Genomic DNA, 24,554 nt, shown 5'->3' on the forward strand with positions numbered 1-24,554 from the left:
AGGGGGGCCTGATGGAGGGAAAGCCAGGGCAAGCCAATGATGCCACAGGGTCCTGGCAGGGAACTGTGGACACGTGGAAAAAGGAGACCATGCTGGAACAGGTTTGTTGGCAGGACTTGTAACTCTGAGGGGACCCAAACTGGAGCAGGCTGCTCCTGAAGGACTGCACCCTGTGGAAGGGACCCACACTGGAGCAGTTCATGAGGAACTGCAGTCTGTGGGAAGGACCCACAACCCTGTGCTGGAGCAGGGGAGATGCTCCAGGCATGGGACCAGAGATTGTCCTGCAGCCCATGGGGAAGACCATGGGAAAGAGTGAATTAATTCCTTGTTTTGCTTTGCTTGTGTGTGTGGCCTCTGCTTTCCCTATTAAACTGCTTATATTTCAAGCCAGGAATTTTTTCACTTTTACCCTTCTGATTCTCCCCCACTAAAGGGGGAGCAAGGAAGTGGCTTTGTGGTGCTTCCAGCTGGGCTTAAACTATGACAGATGCATTGATGTATAGGAAAAAACCTTAGCTTTTACCTTCTGAATTTCTCAACACTCTTTGCTTGTTAAACAATGATCACAAGCACAAGGAAATAGTGGATTGGGAATCTCTCTACAACCTGTGATAATTTAAATGTTATTTAGGAACAGATATGCTTCTATTTCAATATGAATAGTAAGGAAAATTATTTCAGCAATCAAAAGATAACTCACTAGCAACAAACCCAACATAAACTTACTTCAGATTACTTTGAACAGCATCATTGATACTTTAAGTGCAGATTCTTCATGAACTAAAAACCACTTTAAAAAGCATTTATCAAATAAGGCTGTAAAGTACTTTTACTAGCTCGTGTTGTTTTCCTCTACATAAATAAATACAAAGTTTTTGCTCTGTTTAAAAAAAGGCATAAAAAACACTTTCAAGTTGCAGTACATTACTAAATTATAATGCAGCTGAGGTGAAGCAAAAATTTAAAAAAATAAAATTATTTTTATAAACTTAGGCAGTAATAGACTTCTATTAAAACAAAAGGAATTATATTTTCAAGTTTGACAGCCTCTTTAGGAATGTTATTTTTTCTTTGGTGAAATATAGGGTACTTAGACAAACATGGCATTTTACTTTCCCACCACTCGCTCACTAGTAATATTAGCAATAAATTGTAGCTTTTTTTGATATGTTGCAATAGGAAAGAGTTCTCTTTAATTTCTTGATAATAACATTTTATACCCATTCTATCCTACCAGCTGAAAGCTCTGGAGTCTGTGTGCGTTCTGGAATCCCATTCTGTTTCCGAGCAAATTCAACCTGACCTGTTTCAACCTGTCCTCCTTGAGTCTCAGCAGTTTCATTACAAATAATTGGAGATTGCAGTGATAGCTGTCTTTGTTCAAGTTCAAAATTCATAATAAGGGAATCAACCAGAGAGTCCAATTCATCCAGGTTCATAAAAGGCACATGCATTTTCTGGATAGGGTTGTTCACAGAAGACAAGGTAAATAAACTGAAATAGTTGTTAAAATATCCAGCAATGACAGAAATATTTTCTGCAAAGCTCCTGAGAGGGCTGGTGTTTCTGTATAACCCTATGAGAAACAGAAACAAAAAGAATCAAATGCAGCATTTTGCAGGTACCAAGGAGCCCTCTCCCTTTGCAAGTCTCCTGTAGCCCGTAGGTTACAGGTGGTAACTCAGCTAATACCTTGTAACATGGAAGAGACAATTTGACAGACTTCAGTCAGGCACTGCTCCAATTCCAAATACTTCACTGCAATCTTAGTGCTCTTCTTTATTTCTCGATATAGAGACTCTTCTTCTGGCAGCTGAGATTCTGTTTCTTTCTGTATTAATAAAGAGCAATTTCAAGAGAATCAAATATATCACAGGATATTAACTACTAAACATGCCTATTATGGTTTCAGTCACATAGATCAAGCCAATGCTGAAACACAAAATCAAATCAATGTCATGCCATATAAGACAGCACTGAAAAGAATGCACAACTGCACATGGTTGACAGGGTTAGGAAAAGAAGAAAAGAGCAAATGATGTGAAAATCCAGGAAATGCTTGGCTCTTAGAGGATAAATCACCTATTCTGGCTTTTAATTCAAAATACCAGTAACTATTGTCATAAAACTATGGCAGCAGTTATAAAATAATTGCACTAGCAAAGTTGATCTTTCAACTTAAAACAAACCACAACAGGTAGTTAGGTTGTTCAAGATGAGCACAAAAAGGAAAATACAAGTACCTCCAGAAATCCTTTCTCTTAAGTAAAATTAAAATAAAAGAGTTTTGAGTGGAAATGCAGCAGCAAGGAAAGTTAGCTTTCCAGTCATAGGAATGCTGTTGTGACAGGAGGTGTCAGCATGCAATCAGAAATATACAGTATGTATGTGTATGTATAGATATAGATATATATATATATGTGCACATTCCTCTTCTTAGATAGATGCATCCTTAAAATTTAAATACCAGACTCAAAGCACACATTTTGGGAAACATTTATCTTACCTTTCTGCAGTAAGACATGTTTTTGTCAAGGAATCTGGCTAATGCCACCACGTTATCCTTTATTCGATTTTGAATCTACAAAGAAACTTTTAATTATATTGTACACTTCATTCAAGTCAAGGTACATTAAAAGAAAAAGAACAAACACTGACATACTAAAGAGAGAAATACCAAAATAGCATTTTCTGCAAGTAAACATGCAATTTTTCAAAGAAAACATTAATTACATCTGCAGGGTTTTAAACCCCTTCCTAGGGGAGGATCAAATGAGCATATTTAAATATTCACTACAGAAAGGTTGTCCTGTAACTTTGTATCACTGTCATTCTAAGTGGCAGGGGTAGCTCTGGCATTTTCTTTCCATCCTTACAGTAGTTGCACCAGAGACAAGCATGTACAGCAGATACTTGAGAATTAGCTGCAAGTCAACAACATTATTTGGAAAGCAGAGTGCTCAGTTCCTTTTGCTGCAAACCCAAAGCATTTGGGAGTTAAGCAAAAGACATTGAAATAAAGTATACTGGACTGTTTCACTACTATCTGTAGGATTAAGAATGACAACAGTGAAAACCAGAGTAGGCAGAAATTTTTGCTGTCCTTGAGAGGAACAATTTATCACTCAGAAGATTTCACTCTTTCTCAAGTATGCTCTTGGAATTCAGCCAGGCTCTCTGTCAAAAGGGCTTACCCACTACGAAAGTGATGTGCTTCCAAGGGGTACCCAAACTTCCCTACTGGAATTTTCAAACAGCTGCAGAAATATTTTTACCTATGGTGCTTATTCCTTATACTTTATTCTCTATTTTGTGTAACTCCCTACAGCATCATCTTCATGACTTAAAATACAAGCACAAGAAACAAAACACGATCAAGTGCCTCCAAGATATAGTAGCAGTTTTTAAACTTCATTTCATCTCACCTCATTTTGTGGACATTGTTTCACAAGTTCTTTCTGTACTATTCTTGCTTTCTCCTGTACAGCATCAATGAGACACTCCAGTCCTGAGCCTACTCCATCATAAATGGCAAGTACAAATTCCTTTTAAAACAAAGGTTCCAAATGCAATGGTTAAAGAAACTGATGTGGTCGTGAATTAAAACAATTTCTCTACAGTAGACTAGAAATAAGTTTGTTTCAAGCAAATTATTCAGTGCAGGTCTACTCAGACACATGCCTTCCTTGGACCACAGGAGCTCAGGTCAGATTTTTGTATAATCAATGTAGTATTTAGATACAGATTACTAAAATACAAGTAGTGAATTTCAGTGAAACAGATAGGCTTGTATCATCTCAGTGCAGGTACAGTCCTAAAAGCACTGTACACTTCTTTCTCTTCATAGGTTTAACTTATTCAAAGGATGTGGTTTTTAAGGAAAAAAGGTCAAGGGTACCAATACATCAATTTTCACCAAATTTGTAGTATAAGATAAACTCTAAATATACTTAATTTGTTTGATGAAGTTGCTATATGGAACAATTTGCTCCTGAGTTCAGTTACCAATAGGAAGTGTGACCTCAACACTAGAATTACTATTCATAATCAGTATTCTAAGAAACCTTTCTTCACCTGTAAACTAGAGGTAGGAATGTTGCTCTCTTCAGGAAATGAAATATCAGTTGTTGTGACTACTGCCAAGTGTCCTACATATTTCATTGTTTGTTTCACTGTTTGGTTTACTTTGCTCCATGCTTCTGTTACCATCGAGGATATATCTGAAGAACACCCCTGGGAAACAAAGGCACATCTGTCACTGATGCCAGAAAGCACCTCTGGTCAAATACACACTTTCCATACAGCAAGAGTTCCTAGCACTCAATACTCAGGCATTTTCAGCTTTACATCTTCCTAATTCCAATGACTTATCTATCACAGCTAAAAAATCATGCCTTGCAACCACAGAGCTACCACACCATTGTACTACATAGTTTTAAAGGAAAATAGATTCACAAGGCTGTAGTGTGCACAAAAATAATATTCACTGGCCACTGTTTTATGATGTTATAAACAGCAGCACTTCATAGTCTAAACTATCATTTGCTCTTATTGCATGTTTAATTTTGCCATTTTATAAGTAAGAACCAATGCTTCTGTCAGGGCCTGGGCACAGGAAGGTCTGCATTACTCTCCACTAGCACATGGAAGTACCAGCTTAGTCAGAAAAAAAAGCAGCCTTGGCTATTTATCTTCCTTAGGTGCATTGTTTTGTCATTACACACACTGGGCATTTAAATGCTTTTAGTAAGTCTATAATAAATACGACATTAATGCAGAGAAGTTTTCTATACACAGATGAATTCTTTAATATGCTTTACCTGCAACAGCAATTGTAAATAACCTCCCAAGTTCTTTATTTCCTGTTTCATTTCTTCATCAACTTTCCTAGATCCTGAACACTTTTGAACATTATTAAGCCAGAGTTTACTTATAACCACAATCTGGTCAAAAGCAGAGACAATTCTGATGCTGTAGGACTGAGCAGCACGATCAAGAGAGAAAACTACAAGAGAAAGAAATGAAAGTTGAATTCCTGCAAATGAACACAGAAACTTTAATTCTTGTGACTGACAAACACAAATACTTGTGCATTTATGAAAGACAAGTCATTAGAAATGTTTAAACCACTATGAAAATGAGACTTACAGTTTTCCTGACATTCTTCATCTTGCTGTTCATAGGCTTTGGAAATGGCAGATGCTCCAGAAAAAACTATAAACAAATTAGTTAGGAGACTATCTGCTATACTTTTTCCTCCTTCATGATTCTGTTCCAGCAAATCTAAAGCTGAACTTATAGATTCCTTGCAAATTCCAGGAAGAAATAATTCAGAAATGCTTGAGCATATGCTGGACTTGTTCAATGAACCTGTACAAGGTAAAAGCAAAAAACACATGCAAGAAACTGTTCATAGGAGTGAGCAGTCCATGTGTCTTTTTAATGACTTTTATACAGACATTCACCTACTCAAGGCAGTCATTCAGAAAAAATGTGTAAAATCTTCTGAATAGTTTTTAAGTTCTGTTAGAACAAAGAGAAATTCCATAGTATGAATACATTTGTTTCAACAATCAAAGATACAGAGAAATAAAAATAAAATCCAACCAATCTAAAATAACTGAATGCATTCAAATAATTGGAAGACTAAAGCATCCTATACTTCATGGGAAAAAAAAGGCTGTAAAACCTGACCAAAAGCTTGGGGAAACCTCAGTAATTGAATTAATAACAGCAAATGAAGTCTCTATATTGCTGTTTCAGGATTTAGCCTCTTTCTCCAATTAACCCACATAGTTAAGCAGATTAATGTTTTAGATAAATTTCTTACATTGGGCTCATAAAGTGCTGGTCAGGAAGTTTTTGCCCTAAGAAAGGATAATCAAAAATACAGAAATGCCTACTGTTAACAGCTTGACATTATAAATATGAAGGTATCATAAACAGGACATTTTTAATTTTGCTTTCCAACCCATAGTTTTTAAACAACCATCAGAAGCACCCACGTTTTATGCATGTAGTAGGTTCAAATTCTCAGTATGAAATGAAAGGTCTTCTGCCATTTAGGAAGTACCTGATATATAGGAAGTCTGTTTATCCTGAATAGATTGCAATTTTATCTCAGACAAACATCCAGATATTCTCTTGTTCTTCATGAAGCTTCTACTTCTAAGAAAGGATGGTAAAAGAACATGAAAAACCTTGAAAAGAAAAGCATTTCTCCTCATCAAGCATTTCCATGATGAGCTACAGCTTGCACAAATGAGTGAGCCAGTTATAAATATTTTTATAAGGCTAAAACTTCAAATGCAAGGTCCCAGACCATATGCAAGTTATTCCTTAAAAACAATACTTGGATAGTATAGAAGTGGGAAGGAAACATTAAAAACTACACATTTCACTCTGCACTGATGCTTTGGAAAGCTCTACATGCAACTTCTGTTCCTTTTATTTGTCCATGGAGGAAATCCAAGAGAATGAGTAAATACAAGAGAAGAGTCACCAGATGGACAGTGTATGAGAGTGGAACAAAAGTATATTTAGATAGCTACACAATTTTTTGCTTTGTTTTAAGTGTAGGAGAGTAGCTACAAATTACTTTTACCTTCTTCTGGAAAGCAAGGAAACGGAGCTGTCTGAAATGTCAGGTTCCCACTCATCAGCAGGATCATAAAACACATCAACAAGAGCTTTATTTCTATCATTACTCTGAAAAAATAAAGGAAATACATCACACAACAGCTTTATTTCTATCATTACTCTGAAAAAATAAAGGAAATACAGGGAAGGAGAAGAGTTAAACAGAAAAAAACAAAAAAGTAGTCAACATGTGGATAAATAGAACATAATAATGAAAACTCAATTTAGACATTCAAACTCTTTTACAATATAAAACAATTGAACAACCAAAAGAATCACAAAGCAGTCCTTGCTTTACTGCTTCTCACTCTCTACACAAAATGACCTGAATAAAGTCATTTGTTTCTATTGCATTCATTTTGTTTGATGGACAAATACATCTGCATGTTTTTAGTGAGAAGTAGTCATGTGTCTTGCTGTTTAAGATATACAACCCAAAAACCCACAAAGATTTTCCTCCTGCATGCATTATCAGAACCTTATCTTTGATAAAATATTACTGATTACTAGTGGTTCTTCTTCAATTGTTACTGACCTCATAGAGCTCTTTCATTGCTGCTAGTTTGCATTCAAATTTCTCTAGGCTCCAAAAAGTTGTTATTCCCAGTTTGATGTTACGAACCTGCACCTGAATAGGAGACACTGCTCCTGTTTTATCATCAATTTTGTCATGCCTAAGAATTGGAGAAAGTTTAAAAAAAAGACAAAAATCAAGGCAAAAACCTGCATTAATATTGCAAAAATAAATGAGATACTTGTAGGCAGGATTATACAGAGACTAAAAATGTGACCTACACACAAAAATTTCTTCATACATCATGCATCTCAGTTACTGTGCTTTAGCACCACTCTAATAAGTGAACCAAAGTAAGATGGACATGGGCATCAGAAGATTCACCTCCAAAGCACACTAAATTCAAAATTAATTTGCTATAGCATACCTTTAAAGTTTTGATCTAAAATTCAAATTAGAAATTCCCATTTCAAAACACCAAGGCTCAGCTACACACTTAACTAACAGCAGTTTGGAAAATAAATTTATCATGTTCAATTGCACAAGACTGTTAAAAGAAACAACAACAGCTCACCGCACATCCTGAATCCACCCCCAAATATATACATAAATATTATATAACTATTACATATACACATTATAATTAAGTAACTCACTCAGATACTGACCTGCAGAAAACAGTGTTTTTCCCTAGGGCAGTGCTAATGGCATTAGCTTCTTTAATCATCACAGACAGCTTCAGAGACTTCCAGTTTAATGGAACTAATAAAGAATACAGAACATACTGATTTTGTGAACCAAACAATGTGATGCAACAACTTTAGGGTTTACAAAATAAAAGGCAGAAAAGAAACCACAACCCAAAAGCAAAAAAGTAATTTAGCCAACAATAGTTGCAAGAATTCTCAACACACTGGGAAAACATTATCCTTCCAGGCAAGATAACCCTTTTAAATGGTTGGGTAAAGGGTATTTCAGAAACAGAGGCATAAGACTAGACACATTACTATTATTATTATTATTATTATTATTATTATTATTATTATTATTATTATTATTATTATTATTATTATTATTATTATTATTATTCCAAGATAAGAAACTGAAGAAAATGAATTCTCTTACTCAGTTTCCCCAAGTGTTAATGCCTGACCAGTGGAGACAGACAGAGAAGGACTTTTAAGTAACTGTAATAAATACAGACTACAGGCATGTCCCCCTAACCACCCAGAGTGGGATTAAACAGAGCTTGTAATGCAGTCTAATACATAGAGCTGATGAATAGAAAGGATTGTAACAACCAGAAGGCTCTTCTTGTTCAGGATCACTGGAGAAGTATTAGTGGAACAGAAAAGGTTCCTGTATCAATACCCATCACCCATGCCCACTGAGACAAGAGAAGCCAGCATTGCCTTTGTAACACCATGCATATACATACATACCCATCACTGATTTATTCCCACTTCCATGGTTCTTCTGAAGGGCATGTATTTCCTCAGCAATCTTCTGCTTCTCAGCTTCCAGAGCTTCCACTATCTTTGCATGACGAATAGTATGGTCTTCTAGAGCCTGGGGGAAAACAGGCAGTAGTAAAAAAACAAATCTAAAACACTTAATGCTGTTTGTTGGAGCTAAATTTTTTATTCCTGGCATTTTAAAGACTCACAAAATTAATTTTATACTGGACATCTGCTTTGCTAATACAAAATAATTCATTTTCAAACTAACAGTTCTCTGGGTTTGCTTACATATTGCAGTGCTCAAAAAAATACTAGAATTAAAGAGGAACAGCTTTTTTAAAGAATTGTATTTGTTGCAGCAGTCAGATATATATAAAAACCAGCCAAGACTCAGTCATTACTTACATTAACGTCTGGAGTAATAACTTTTGCCAAAGGCAACAGGTGCTAAATTTTGGTGCAGGAACAAAACCATCCACATTATTTAAGAAATGAGGTCAGCATTAGCTAATCCCCAGCATTAATACATTAACATACTCAGGTTGCAAACAAAACATCAGTTCTTCTGCATAAAATCACATAAAAGTACTTTAAATCATTTCCTTTACAATAATTGATTTTCAAAAAAATAATTTCAAAAAGCCCCCCAACCAAACCAGAGTTTATTGCCTTAAAAGGTTTTTTTTCAATTACCTGCTTGGTAGCTAAGGTCTCCATTTCTAAACGCTTCTTATTGAAGTGGAGTTCTAGCTCAAGGCTTTTCTTTGCCTTCTCCAGCTCCTGTATTTTGGTTGTGGCTTTTTGGTTATTCAGTTCTTGGATTTGCTTCTTACGAGATTCTTCTCTCTAATATCAAAAAGGAAAAGTGAGAGAAGGGATACTCCTACAGCATTTCTGACCCATCCTTCAGGCAGATATTCCATACATTTCAAATGTGCAGCCTCTGACCTACACAGCCCAAGGTCAGCAATGGTTTTATCCCAGTTCACAAGCATCACTTCAGGTCTTCTATAGAATATGTAAGATATGATATACATCATTATTTTTTTACCACAATGTACTATTCTATGTCAACTTATGCATGTTGCAACTGCACTGAAATAAAACAATTATAAAGCAGCATGCAAGCATGGAAAGACAAAATAAAACTGTATTAATCAATCCAGTACAGTGAATTAAAAGCCTCATACAATAAGGTAGATTCTGTAGGCATTTTTCTTTGCTTACAAGTTACAATTCCTGGACTAACTCTGAAGAGGATAAGTACTTTACAACTTCTTCTGTTACTAAGGCTGACTTTTTTTCAAGAATGAGGCTTTGCATTCTCAACATGCTGCTATAATATGCAAAAGAAAACCAAAACCACACAAACCAAGGCCAAGCAAGCACTGAAAAAACAGATACCACATACTACAATTTCTGGTTTACTTTATAGATATATTTCATGTAACGATGCAATGACAACTTACCACCTCTGCTTCCAGGGATTTTATTTTGCTCTCATATGCTTCTTTTTGTGAGGTCAGTTCTTGCTGAACCATCTCTTTTGCTATTTGGACACTTTGCATCATTTCTTCCTTGGCTTTGAGTCGTGCCTCTTCAATTTCTGATTCAAGCCTACAAGTGCCATACATTTAGATTGCTGCTGTTTGTCTCTTATAAGATGCATACAGATTATAATCTTTTTTTCTCTCATAAGGGTTTAATTTTTTTTTTAACAAAAAACTTACATACTTTACATGGTTTCGATTTCATGGACAAAATGTAGACATTTCCAATGTAAATATGAAAGACATTCCAGAATTTCAAATCCACTCAATTTCCATATTTATTTTATTACATAATTTTCACAAATTTAAAGATGTGATGGAAACTCACTAACTCACATTAAGACACAAAATTAAATTTTAAATCAGTAAGTCCACTGGTTTAATAACACCCCATAATGAAGTAAGTACAAATAACATTTCACTGTCTCTCAAATTCTCCATCACAGAAGATCTAAGGTTATTACTTTAGGTTCTTCTCATTTTCCTAAGGCATTTACTTATCAGATTTTAAATCTCTTTAAAACATCAAAATTCTTTTTCAGACTCATCACATGCTTGGAGAGAAACATAATTAAAGAGATACACTACTCTGAGGAGCCCTGGAGCTCAGTTTTTCTAAAGAGTGGTCTACATTGTTGGTATCTGGATTAACTTGTGTGATTGAACCTTAGAGGTGTACATTATTTCAGCCAAGTCTGTGACTTCCATTATAAATGGAGTTGCTATTTTCCAACTTTCCCCTTCGTGAAATAATTAATCATATTCAGTTACTTCTAAAACTAATTGCGTGGTTGAATTAACAACTGAGCTTATTTTCAGAACAAGAAGAATCAATACTTACTGTGCTCGCTGTGCAATCAGTAGCTCATTCTTTGCAAATTCAAAATCTTTTGGACCATCATGCAAAGATAAAGTCCCACAAGAAGGTGTTTTAACTTTCTGAACCTCTGCTGGATGATTAAACCTGAAATAATGGTCTCCCCCAAGAATCACTCGATCACCCTATTGGGAGAAAAAAAATTCTGCTGAAACGTTCAGATTTATAAGCAAATTTTCAGTTCTTAAAGCATGTAGGTGAAGCTAGAAGTCAAAGAGAAGGGACAAATATTTATGGTTACAGAGCATTCTCAGAAAACCTGCAGTCTGAAGCTGAGATATTAACAAAACAAAGAAACCCACACATGCACAAATTACTATTACCAGATCAATTACTTACATGATGCAGAATTGTTGGGTCCAAAATGCATCTCCCATTTACGTATGTCTTGGCTTCTCTAAGTGGAATAATACTTACTTTGCCAACAGTATTTTTAATAACACTGGAAACAAGAAACATTTGCAGTATTAGTAGCTTGTGATAACTGCAAGTGATGCTTCTTAATAGACTAAAATTCAAGCTTTAGATGCTATTGTTTTCCTAGGTGTGTGTTGTCTTCACACTACTTAGGTACAACACAACTACTGAATGACAACCTATATTTTGGTAGAGAACCTATATTTATATCTAGGAATCCACTGCTAGAAAATTACTGCAATACCCTGCCATCTGAGAATTTCTTTGATAATGTGACTTTCATGGTTTTAGTACTAATTAGCTACATTTCTTACAGCATTTTTTTGGGGATCAGTTGCAGGGAATGCACTTTGAGCAATATTTCTCCAGAACAGCCAAGCTGCTGTCTTTTTTTATTAAATTAAAACTGTCAAGGCATTTCACTTTTCCACTGAACTTAATGTAACATTTATCTATCACACAGCATCATTTGATCAGGTCTTATTCACATAGAAATGCCGCAGAAGAAATCTTTGCTACATGAATGTAATAAACAAAGAAACTAAACTGCATCAGTTAACAGATTTCTAGAGGGAACAGAAGGTAGCCTGCCTTAATCATTGAGCAGTACAAAAAATATCCCTCCATAGCATTGGCTTGGCTAGAAGACTATATTTTGTTACTGCCAGAAGGAAGAGTGACTCCAAAAGAAAGGGAAGGGTAAGAAGAAATTTAAAATATAAAAACAACACTACAAACCAATGGTCATCAGCAATCAGCACTCCAGAAAGCTGGATATCATGTTTTGAATTCGGTGTACACCTTCCAACTGTAGTTTCTCCTTCTTTGATCATATATAACAGCACCTCAGAAAGCTGAGGATCTTCATTGAGATTGACAAGGTTTGGTAAATGATTGTCCATTTTGAATGCAATTCCAGCTTTCTAGATAAAAAAGAGCTCTGCATTAAAAAACAATTTACTTTATGCATTCATAAAGTAATGAATATCTACACTAAATTTTTCAAAGAAGTCACAGCAATCTGTTGCAAGGTGAGTATTAAGGAAACCAAGTCTTACAGCTATTCTCATTCTTCTGCAAGGCTTGCTGAGGTTATATTTTCTGCATTATGTCCTATAGAAAAAAAATGTACCTGTAATTCTTTTATATCTTCCAATTTCCTTTTTTCTGCTTGTTCAAGTTTTTCTTTCCAGGCCCTTAATATATGGAAAAAATAACATATTAAGAGAAAATTACAGCATATAAATTTTACCCTTTCCATTTTAAATTAAGACATTAATGAGTGCCTGACCTTTGCATTTCTGCCATGTTTCTCTCCTGCTGGTGCAATTCTACCCTCAGAGATGTTATTTCCTGCAAATAACGCCTGTATTTTTCACGATCAGTGTTCAGAGCACTCTTCTGAGCTGCCCTCAGTTTTTCAATTTCAGCTTTTAATTCTGCATGAGACAAACCAGACATACAGTACACGTAAAAAATGAAGGCAAAATACACTTCAGTACAATAGTAATTGTAATTACAAAATTAATCCTGTTCTTTATTTAAAAACAAAACACCTTTCTCTATTTCCAGTTCTCAAGTGTAAGCTAAGATATCACTTGCATTTTGGAAAATAAAAAAGCTCACAAAGAACAATAATATTAAAAGGAAGACATCCCAAGCTCTATTAGTCTAGTTGACAAGAGGTCAGTCAACACAACAGAATATTAGTAGTAACAACTCTTATAAGAAATAAGCTGAATACACATGCAAATGACAACCCTGAAAGACTGCTGAAAGGTCAAGCTCACCTCTGATTAGTTTGACATTGACATCTTCATTTACTTTAGCAATGTTGATAATTGAACAAGCCTGTTTGGCATAGCGAAGGGTGCTGAGCGTCTCCTCCGTGCTGCTGGCAGCTGGGCTCACTGTGGCTATCATGGTTGTTTGGGAATTGCCACCAAGACTTTCCTTTAGCAGCCTTCATTGGACAGGAGAATACCAGTCAATCCCTGGCCCTCACACTGACAGAAAAATTCAAAACTTCCCAATTGGAACAGACTAAATACAAAATACCAAGGGTTTGCTACCTATTTGAGAGGGATTGTTAGCTGCATAAAACACAAACCAAGCTCCTGCTTGGTCTTTATCTGATGCAACAGGCAAATTTCTGCCCTCCACAGGTCATTTGAGAGAGAGAGAGAGAGAGAAAGGATGGGAAGAGGTGCCTCATGAAGAGATGAGAAAACCACAACCTCAGAAAGCCTCAATCGCTATATAATGTACGTACCAGGTAAGGACAGATTCCCGGTAAGGAATGAAAGTTTTCTTTCCATTTTGAGACTGTTTAGACAGTGCTGAAATAACCCTTCCAAGGGTCAACAGTGATTTATTGATACTCACACCTTCCTACACAAAGCAAAAATACAAATATTTATGATACAGTTGCAGTTTCATGTGTGATGTTAACAACTATATTGTTGATTAATTTTGTTGAATGTATGCTACAGCTGTACCACGTTAAATGTCCCCAGTTATTAAAAAAACAATAAGATGGAAGGGCATCTTCATTTGGAAAGAACAAAGACCCTGCCTTTAAAATAAGTAGTGTTAAGAACCATCAAACTTACAAAGGCAGCTTGAAATAAAGTCTCTTATTAGAAAAATCTAAAAAGGGGCAAGCCTCAACTCCATGTGATATTGGATTCATGATTTCCAAAGTCACACTATTTGCCCCTCCCTCGTTCTGCAGGATCATTAGACCTACATAACATGGGGAGAAGTGTTCTAAGCAAGATCTGCCACGTTGCACAGTTTAAACAATTTCTTCAAGCCACCCACTCTCACTGGCAAAATGTGATGTAATACTGGTAAGCATAAGGGCTATATACATCCTTTTATAGCTACAGTTCCTGCCCAAAAGTCCTGTTAGGTGAGCATGCTTTGGAGTTTAAGGGTGTTCTTAGGAGTCAAGCCTTTTCTTGATTTACCTTCAGCCTTTCTCCAGTGGTCTGAGCCTTTGTACAGCACTCACTGCCAGCTAGATCAATTAGATTTATGTGACTGGTGAGCCTACGATCACACTGTTCTTCATTCACAAGTTCTACCTGGAAAGAAAGGGAGATGCTGGCATTCAAACCAAAATAAAAAGCCTGAGGATGAGCAGAAATTGGACAAGCTGTTCACATTAAATACATAAAAATTTCATGCTGACATTTAATTTTTGACAGGGTACTCTTGTAGTATATCCCTTGAAGGAGACTAAGCTCAGATTTATAACCATAGTATCAGTTAGTGGTGGCTGAATAACTGCACAAGCATGAACTGCAAACCCAACAGATTACTAAACTAGGGGTTTGGGTCTGAAGTTTGATGACTGCAGTCAATCCAATTGCAGTTATCCAAAAACATGCAAATCAGTAAGCTGTTACTGACTTAGACCAATGAAGATGAGTTAAGGAGTCATAGGAAAAACTCAGGAACAGCTATGGTAGAGAAAAATCAATAATAGTGGTGAGACTGGCAAGGGGATGAAGAAAGGAGAAAATCCAGGAAACTGGGACAAAAAATTAAATCAATCAAGAACAAAATGCCCCAACCAACAAGTCATCTGTCAGTGGAGAAAACTGACAGTCTGTAGACTTTGAGGAGCTCTACCTATTCCATTTCTGTCTTCAGGCTCACACCACTAAGTCAGGTTTTGTCTTTTAAGCATCTGTAAATCAGGTGAGCAGTTGTAGTCCCTATATCCTGGAGACACTTGGGGAAGAAGCATCCTGAAGCAAGAAAACATTTATTCAGTGAAGTGTGTTGAAACTGAGCAGAAATTGCATCTCCTACCACTGCCCCAGTTTGTTGCCTGCAGGAACTCAGCACAGCCACACACCTCACACAGCCTAACCCTCTTAGAAGCTAAGATGTGTTGGCAGCAGTGTGAAATTCAATCTAGCCTCAATTAGGATTCCTGTTACATCTCAAAACTCACACTGAGAAGCTTGGAACTACTCCTAGATCTGTCAGCCTAGACATATTTATACTGCTGCTATAAATATACTTAGCACAAAGACATCAGAATCTACTCAAAGCATGTAAAATAAAACAAGTTCTGTGGTGTAGAGAGCCATGTTAAAATGCCCTGTGCTTTACTCAAAGATCTCCAATTATATTCTCACAATTTTGTAGTCAGTACACAAAAGAACTTTTTACTACCAGAATTGAACAGATACAAAAATCCCCCAGCGATACCTTGGTTTGTGTCATGACAAGGGTGAAGACAGAATGAGATCTAGAGCTCTTGTCATTCATTACTGTAGCAGCTGTTGCTCTCTGCTTATTTCCTAGTTCAAGCCAACTCTGTAAAAGACAAAAGTCAGGACATGAAACCAAACCCTACTTTGCATGATTAACTGAAAATTAAAATGTTTGCAAATACACTTAAGACAAATTATGACTATAAGAAAGGACTTAAAAGTTAAACTATAGAAATAGCCATGTGAACAGTGACACTTGACTGTACAAATCTACTCAGCTCCACTATACAGGACTAGTCTACATCACTCTTTCACAAAATCAGCTGAAATATCATCGACTACTGGACAGTCTGGTAAACATTTTCTTCCCCTACATGGAATTTATTTTTCATCAGTAAGCAGAAAAGGAGAAGGCAGAAATATTTGTATTCCCTTTTAGTAACCAAAAAACTCTTACCTGAATATCAGAGTAAGAACGGACAACGTTCCTAGAGTGGGGGGGAAAATTAGAAAGTTTGGGTTCAGTTTTCTTCCTATAGATCCCTGCTGCCTGAGTTCTGAAACATTTTCCCAGTTACAAACAGAACACAAATACATAATGAAAGCTGCAGTTTTCTTGAGACACACACACTTCTATATTTCACTAAGGCAATTAAAAAAATATATCAAGCTAGTCATGGCTTTCATAGACCCCTCAAGATATCCTTTTTTCAGGATTAGACCATACCTCTGTTAAAATAAGTACAGATAACAAACAGTTTACAAATAAGTTCAGACTTACACTGTCAGGCCTTCCACATATGGTCCTAACACTGGATGTTCTCTTACACGAAGCTGATGAGAATAATTTCAAAATAAAAATTATTAGGAGCGCATTAGTTGGATCTAGTACTCAGGAATATCTTAAAAAACGATTCTATAACATAAATCTATTGTGTTTCTAAGTAGCTTACCCCAAAATCACTGACAAAACTCAGAGTGAAAGCACTCCTGCTTTAGACAAGACAGTATAGTCTTAATTTCTTTATAAGAAGTCCACTAAGCTTAGGTTAAAGGACTTACTTCAACAGCAAGGTGGATGTTGCATATCAACTGTTGCTTACCATCTGTTGCACCTACCATAAACTAATATTTAATTTACACACAAGTGGCCAGGATAGTGCTCCATGTCAAAGCACAGAAAGTACTTTTTTTTGATAAATCAGACATAATAAATTCCTTCCTTACATACACTACTTAAGACAGATTTCTTTAATTTACAGTTTTACATATTCTAATACACAACCACTAAACACTAGCTAAACTGGTTTAACTAGTGATACTTAACTAGTTAATCAGTCCAATCTTGTTTCTTTCCCCCTCCTCCAGCTCCTCAAGAGACAAACAGGTAACAAAAAAAAAAAAACTCCATCTAAATTACAAGATTATATCTCAAGTTATATTGTACAGAAGATTCTTATTATAAGCTGGAGATTTAGATATATCCTAGGAGACTTTTTATCAAGGCTCATAAGGTCATCTTCATTTTGTAGATAAGGGGAGATTTTAATTTTTTTGATGGATTCTACTGAATCATTTTGTTTCTATTTCAGCATTGCTCAGTATTTGTCCAGTGACAAGCGTTTTGCTTTAAGTCATGTGGTGATATTTTGATTTTTTTTTACTTGAATCCCATTGTACTTAGATTAAAAACAATGATCACTTGTCATTAGTGCATTTTCGTTTCAGAATAAATGCCACTCCTTAAAGGTTATGCAGATACTTGATTCTGTGAGCAACTTACTTGTTTCTTCTGTCCATTTTCAGCTTTAAAGACAAGCAAATCATGAATTTTCTCATTGTATACTTCAAAGAAGCTCATTTCAAGATGATACAAAACCTAAAAAATTAATAATAGTCAGTCATTACAGACACAACAACCACACAAAGAAAAAATACAAAGAAAGTGAGGGTAGTTATTTTTTGTTTCAGCTAGAATACTGAGCTGGGATACTAGAAGTGGAATACTATTACAGTGCATTTTGCTTTGATACGTGATGTTTAACAAGAAATTCATATTTTTGAGCTCTATTTTACTGCCTTCACTAAAAAGTATGGAGCCCACTGGGATTTTGTTTTGCCTTTCCTTACACATATCTTAAAATGTAAGACATACAATACAGAGGAAAGAATCCTTGTCTAGTGACAACAAAAATATCACGTCCATAGTTTTTCCTCACATTACTGCCATTAAGGAAGTAAAACAATGTTGATTTTGACTGTTTAGGGAATCCCATGAATCAGAGCTATCAACACAAGTAAGATTTGAATCAGCAAAAGAATATGAACAATAATAAAGGGAGCAGCACTAAATATCACTTTCCCCAGAGTTCAATGGCACAAGCATATCACCTGTTCCTTGTCCATTTGTGCTATTTGATTGAAAAGATCCTCACAAAGTCTTGGAATTATTCCTCGGTCTTCATCAAATCCCATCATCCTGCAGTCACAAAAATCCTGCTGGTTTAGTTTTGTAACTCTCCATAGACAGTTTTAATATTAACTGTACAGCTCTACAGTTGCCATGCCACACACGTCTAAGTTATAGAACAATAAGCAACAGAAATTAGCTGGATCTAAATTGGTGCTTGTCTAAATCTGGAGTTGGACAAGCTGATATCCAGAGGTATTTTCTATTTCATCCATTGAGAAACAGGTTGAAAACCCAAGTAAAACTAAGACTCTACAGCAACTGAAGAGCCTAAACCTACAGATGTTCAGTATCTTACCATGCCTGCATTTTATATTCTCTGCACACTTCCAGTACAACCTAAGCCTGTCTCCAGCTGTGGTGCAGTTTTTTCCTGTTGAGTTCTGCCACAGCAGCACACCAGTGCACTGGACTAATCCCCCTGCAGTGCACTGGACTAATCCCCCTGCACAGCACAAATTTGTTGTGTAAACTTCACCAGAGGGCCCTGCTACTAATTTCAGCCTTGTTCAAAACACAAAGGTAAGTTATTGTTTAAGTGAAAGTAAAAGAAAATAAATCCAGACACAAACCCAACAAACTTACAAATAGGTAACAGTTGCAATCCTGAGTTTATCTATCTTTCTTTTAGGCCAAGGTAAAATCAGCAGTGTAAGTAAAAACTGAGTTCATCCACTTAAAACAGATGTTCACCCACTTGAGAGGGAACTTAATCTGTCTAAGTTCTATATTTATTGTAAATTGAACAGAAACATTTCTAGTACTCAACTACCTTCATCAAAAGCCTATAGCACCAGATAGGAATTATAGAACTCAAACTAATTTTAATAGATGCATGTTTGGAAACCAAACAGCTCACTAGGCATTCTATTTCAAAAATACAAATAAGGTATACACAATTGGCTATAAACTGTAAAACTGTTACTTATCTGGGACTATTTTGTGCAAAGATTTGATTTGAAATAAGCAGTGCCACAAACATCTGGATTTATTTAAAGTTCTGAAGCATAAGGACCCTAATTAAAATGATCTCTTAAATGTCTTCTCCAAAAAACATGCTGTACTTACTATGCCACTTCATGCACAAAATAACAAACACTGGTGAAAAACACCACTGGGAGGGTCTGACAAGGTATCTGCATTAATAAGGGTTTTTTTTCACTAAAAGCTAGGAAAAGTTTTTATTTTCTCCATTAAAAGTAGAAAGAAGTCAAGGTCACATACATAAAAATATTCTAAAGTTAACTTTTGCTTAATTGCTATAAATACTGATATAATTATTTTTAAAATACACAATAACATTTTGACATGATTCATTCACTCTGAAATCTATTCCATTCAATCTCTTTCATGACTTAACACTGTATAACAATTGGCAGAATTTTAACAATTATCATTAGCAACTTACGTGTATGATTTTCCAGAGCCAGTCTGCCCATAAGCAAAAAGACAAGCGTTGTATCCCTCAAAAGCTCTTTCAAGGAGTGGCAGTGCCAAAGTTTTATAAATCATTGCTTGGCTTGCAAAATTAGGATGACTCTTGTCAAAAGACCAAAACGAGAAGTCATAATTGAAACTGTAAACTTGGTTTGTGGATGGATTTTGCACAATTGTCTCTGAACCACTCATGGAGACCACAGGGAATGAGTCTTCAGTTTTCTCTCTGAATGGAAAAGGTGGGAAAATGAAAAAACATGAGCTGCATGCTTTGAGTTAGTAATTTCACTAATGGAAAATTTTAAAAAATCAATGACGATTGCTAAAATACCTGTTAGATGAACATACAGAGTATTAAAGTTCAAAACACTTTTGTTAATGAATATGTAAAAAACAGACACAAACACCAATAAAGTCAATTCAGTTTCTTAATAAAATCCTTCTTGCATGAAGTGTCAGCCAATTTCCAAGTCTGTATTATATCCTTATTGGATCAATGATGAAATAACAAGGTAGAACTCAACACACAGTGTTAGCACCAGAGATAAGTCCAGGATACAAACCTGTTGCTGAAGGGCCGCACCCGCACAGCTACAATCACTTTGCTGTTTTTCACTTTGAAAACATCTTCCCCAGCACTGCTGCTCTCAGCTAAACCTTCTGTGTTCACTTTTGTTTCTGAACCTGTGCTCCCAGGAAGAGAGCTGGAGACACTGGGGAGTTTCTTGGCTAAAATTTGCAGGTGAGGTGTTTGTTCATTTGAGGCCGGCTTGAGAGATGGTTGATCTTGAGAAGTGCTGCTCTTTGTTGCAAGTGCAAATCTTTCTGTTAAAACCTTTGCTGGTGTCCTTGGTCTTTCCAAGCTGCTGTGTTTTATCAAGTGCTGTACCTTTTGCTTTCCAGCTAGCTTATTTATATTGCCTTTTTCATTCAGTTGCTCTCCTGACAGCCTATTAGCACATTTTGAGGTAATGAACCGTTCTGATTTAGGAGCTTCATTTTGAAACTGTATGTCAGCAGTGCTTGTCTTATCTTTTAAATACGTGTTGATAGCATTTTCACAGACACCACTAACTAAACCAAAGGCATCCTTACTGTTCAGGTTGTGCTGCAACTTGGTACTTGACTGACCCTCAGCTAACTTTAGGTTTGGTTTAACACCATCTGTACCCTTAATATTTTGTGGAAGTGCAATCTTGTCATTTCCTTGTGCATCAAAGTCATCATTTCCTTTTCTAGGCACAATGTTCTGATTAATTTTACTCCTCTCTGTGGAGCCAGTCCTCACACGCCTTCGCAGAGTAAGTCTTTTCTCTGTTTGGAGCTCCTCTGTACTCTGTGCTGTGTCACTACCAGACACTGATTTTTTGCTTGCTCCAGTTCTCCTCTGGAGTGTTAATCTGCCTTCCAGTTTAAAAGAAGTTGACGCATCAGTCACTTTTGCACAAGCTGAAATCACATAGGTCCTATTTACTTCCTCAGTCTTACTCTGAGGACATGAAGGCAGGCCATCCTTTTCTCCCAACGCCTGTGACCTCAGCTGCTGCCCAGATGCTTTACTGCTGGCCAGGGCACTGTGTGAGGAAGGCTTCTGCAAAGTGGCTGTGCATCGTGGCCCAGCAGGGCTCCTGGCAGGAACTGTGTAAATAGGCATCTTCTCTTCCAGCTTCTTAAAACCCAAATGTTGAAAAGTACAGCACTTTCCTAAAGGATTATTTCTAGTTGCTGCTTCATGAGGAATCTAGGGAGACAAAGCCAATAATTTTTTAGTATGTTGATGTGCAATGCAAGTTATGTTTTGCTGCATGGGGAGCTCCTTACATACACTGCAGTACATGTTCTCAAACTTTAAGAACAACTAGTATCCTGTTTCACCTCTGGTATTTAAAAAAAATAATTCTTTTATATCTGAGTGACTGCTTCCAACAAAAGGCTATTTGACTGGATTTATTGTCTTCTACGATTTGTTTCAGAAAGCAAACCAAGCATCAGAAAGAAGCACCAGTTGGTAAAAAGAACAATCTAACTATTTAGCAACAAAGATGACCATGGATATTTCTTCCAAATGATCTACCATGATTTCCAAACTGAAGACATTCCAGATCACATCTCCATTCACTCACATCTATTTACACCCTTTGTGTTTCACAGCTAACAGACTCCAAGAGAACAACAAAGTTAACCTTGACTAGGAAGTCTGTGAACATGGAAGGAAGAATTTTTTTTCCCAGGATTTTGATATGCAATATATAACCCAGTATCAGAACAATATAGTTAATAAAGATGACTAATGGTAGTAACTTTGGATGTTATTGTAGTTCACTCTGGTACACATAGCAAAACAGAAGATACCTGGCCTAGGGGACAAAAGAAAACTGTAAAGTATACTCCCTGTCCTTTCTACATGTAAATATTTTCAAAGCTCTATATATATAATCTGTACAAGAAAGCATGTTTTCCCTGTTGCATCTGAATCATAGTTGTTGGTTGTATTGGGTTTGATATCAATACTCACTGCAGACTTTCCAACAGCAGGTAATTCATGATTACAAATCAACAAGAAGTCACCTGCCTTTGATCCTTTAAAAGCTGCAGCATCATTAACAACAGCAGTACGTGGTCAGGAAACAAAAAGGAAAACAAAATGAGACCAAGTGATGTAGAAGAAATCATTTAGCCACTGCTCCAACAGAAGTTTCCTTTAATGTTACACTTTTAAGTAGTAGCTTTCAGAGTACTCTCAGACTTTATGCAATTACATCCAGTTACACATGTCATGACTGTACAGTTTTCATAGCTCACAGCTTGTGAGGAAAAATATCAAAGATTCAGAGCAGTGTATTTATTGCTCAGTCCAGTTTCAGACAGGAAATTATGTTACATGACTAGCAAAATACAAGCTTTGTGTTCCCTCTAGCAGTCAGTAAATAGAGAAACGCGGATGTACGCTATGAACGGTGTGTTTTCTGAAAAGCCCATCCTTTCTATGCACCTTAACATAAGTCTTGTAAGTTCTCCCCTCCTCTAGCCATAGCTGTGCCTTATGAATAATAACAAAGTCTTTCTGGAGAAAAGTTAAACTCTCCATTAAAGGCTCCTTCGTTCTACAATAAGGAATGAGGTTCAGTTCGAGAGAACTGAACTCAGAATGAGAAGTACGCTCATTCCTCGTTTTTAAAGAATTATAACCACTAACTAGATACGAAACGCAAGCGCTCAAAGCTGCAGCAACCGGCAGCTCTGTTACCCCTCAGCAAAGCTCCCCTCCGTCCCTCCCTCCCCGGCCGAGCCCCGGCAGACCCGCACGGCCACGGGCCCGCCCTCAGCGAGGCGGCGAGGAGGCGGCGGCAGCTGAACCTCCAGACGCGCCGCCGCCCCCTACGACCCACAGCCCCACGGCTGCCCAGAGCACGGCCGCGGAGGGCAAGCCCTGCCGGGACGCGGAAGGGTGCGTGGGTGGGTCGGTCGGTCCGTCCGGACCGTCCCTCACCTGAGCGCGCCCCTCCTCAACCGCCGCCCCGCAGCGCAGCGCTCCGCTCGGGCCGCGGCGCCGCCCCCGCCCCGTTTGAACGCGCCGGGCGCGCCCGATTGGCTTCGCCAGGCTCCGCCCAGGCCCGGCCCCCGGCAGCGGCCGCGCCGCCAGGGGGCGCCCCGGCGGACCGGGTGCGAGGGCCGGGGCGCAGAGCGGTGACCGAGCACAGCCCCGGCGGGCCGGGTGCGAGGGCCGGGGCGCAGAGCGGTGACCGAGCACAGCCCCGGCGGGCCGGGTGCGAGGGCCGGGGCGCAGAGCGGTGACCGAGCACAGCCCCGGCGGGCCGGGTGCGAGGGCCGGGGCGCAGAGCGGTGGCCGAGCACAGCCCCGGCGGGCCGGGTGCGAGGGCCGGGCCGCAGAGCGGTGACCGAGCACAGCCCCGGCGGGCCGGGTGTGAGGTGTGGGGTGCAGAGCGGTGACCGAGCACAGCCCCGGCGGGCCGGGTGCGAGGGCCGGGGCGCAGAGCGGTGACCGAGCACAGCCCCGGCGGGCCGGGTGCGAGGGCCGGGCCGCAGAGCGGTGACCGAGCACAGCCCCGGCGGGCCGGGTGCGAGGGCCGGGCCGCAGAGCGGTGACCGAGCACAGCCCCGGCACCCCGGGAGCGCTGGGGGCCCACCCACACCCCGGCCTGGGCCATCCGATCCGTACGGGCAGCCTCGCACTGGGCACTGCCTCTACACCGCACTGCCGTGTATAGACAAAGCACCAGTGAAAAGGGGAGAAAAAATGGTGCGAAAGGAATTAAAAGAACACACGATGGCTGTGACACTTCAGTAACTTTGGCACTCCAAGCAGCACCAGGGGAAGAAATAAAAACAGAGTGTTGGAATCAATGGATCTATGCACCCATGAAGGAGACACTGATAATAAAATATATTCTACAAAGCCATCTAAACCCAGTAACAATGAGAAAGCTTGCTTGAGAAAACTTGCTACAAGATAACTGAACTGGGTTGCTGATACAATTTTCCCTTTACACAACCTGTACTTGCACTTACACCATGTTTCCTGGGGCAAACATGGTGTAGAACTGTTGTTTGATTTCATGATTGTTGAACACAATTTGTAGGATTTTGGTACAGCAGGGGTGCCCGTGCTTCTGAACATACCAATGCCTAAATTAGTTTGCAGGAGAGTTACACAAAAAGATTTTATAGGCAGGAGTGGATTATTTCAAATGAGACAGAAAAAATTAACGAATTCCATCTCTACAGAAGACATTATTTTGATTAAATAAAATCAAAATTATAGTTGTATCTTATTTCTCTTCCATAAAGTTACACTAATAACAAACTATTTCTGGTATTGCAAAGTCCTTCAACAGAACTTGCAGCTGCTACACAGGCACTAGTACAGAAACCAAATTTTCTGTATGTTTACAAACAAAACTTACATATATAAGAAACCCCAAGAGAGCATCTTG

General features: G+C 38.0%; 1 protein-coding gene across 1 annotated transcript; it reads right to left on the reverse strand.

Moving 5' to 3' along the window:
• Positions 1-1,217: 1,217 nt before the first annotated feature.
• KIF14 (kinesin family member 14) lies at positions 1,218-21,253 on the reverse strand. Its single transcript, XM_036388031.1, has 29 exons — positions 20,163-21,253; positions 19,571-19,825; positions 18,084-18,171; positions 17,476-17,571; positions 16,474-16,526; positions 16,150-16,180; positions 15,688-15,795; positions 14,433-14,549; positions 13,733-13,851; positions 13,251-13,423; positions 12,752-12,899; positions 12,593-12,656; positions 12,199-12,383; positions 11,383-11,485; positions 11,008-11,168; positions 10,086-10,233; positions 9,310-9,462; positions 8,599-8,725; positions 7,825-7,918; positions 7,178-7,316; positions 6,608-6,711; positions 6,077-6,171; positions 5,152-5,373; positions 4,824-5,008; positions 4,078-4,236; positions 3,429-3,548; positions 2,510-2,584; positions 1,696-1,834; positions 1,218-1,579 (listed from the first exon to the last, which is right to left on the reverse strand). The coding sequence occupies exons 1-29, from the start codon at positions 21,251-21,253 to the stop codon at positions 1,218-1,220; spliced, it is 4,914 nt and encodes a 1,637-aa protein (XP_036243924.1).
• Between the last annotated feature and the right edge of the window lie 3,301 nt (positions 21,254-24,554).

Source organism: Molothrus ater, chromosome 9 (assembly GCF_012460135.2).
Source record: "Molothrus ater isolate BHLD 08-10-18 breed brown headed cowbird chromosome 9, BPBGC_Mater_1.1, whole genome shotgun sequence".
In the NCBI taxonomy this organism is placed as follows: domain Eukaryota; kingdom Metazoa; phylum Chordata; class Aves; order Passeriformes; family Icteridae; genus Molothrus; species Molothrus ater.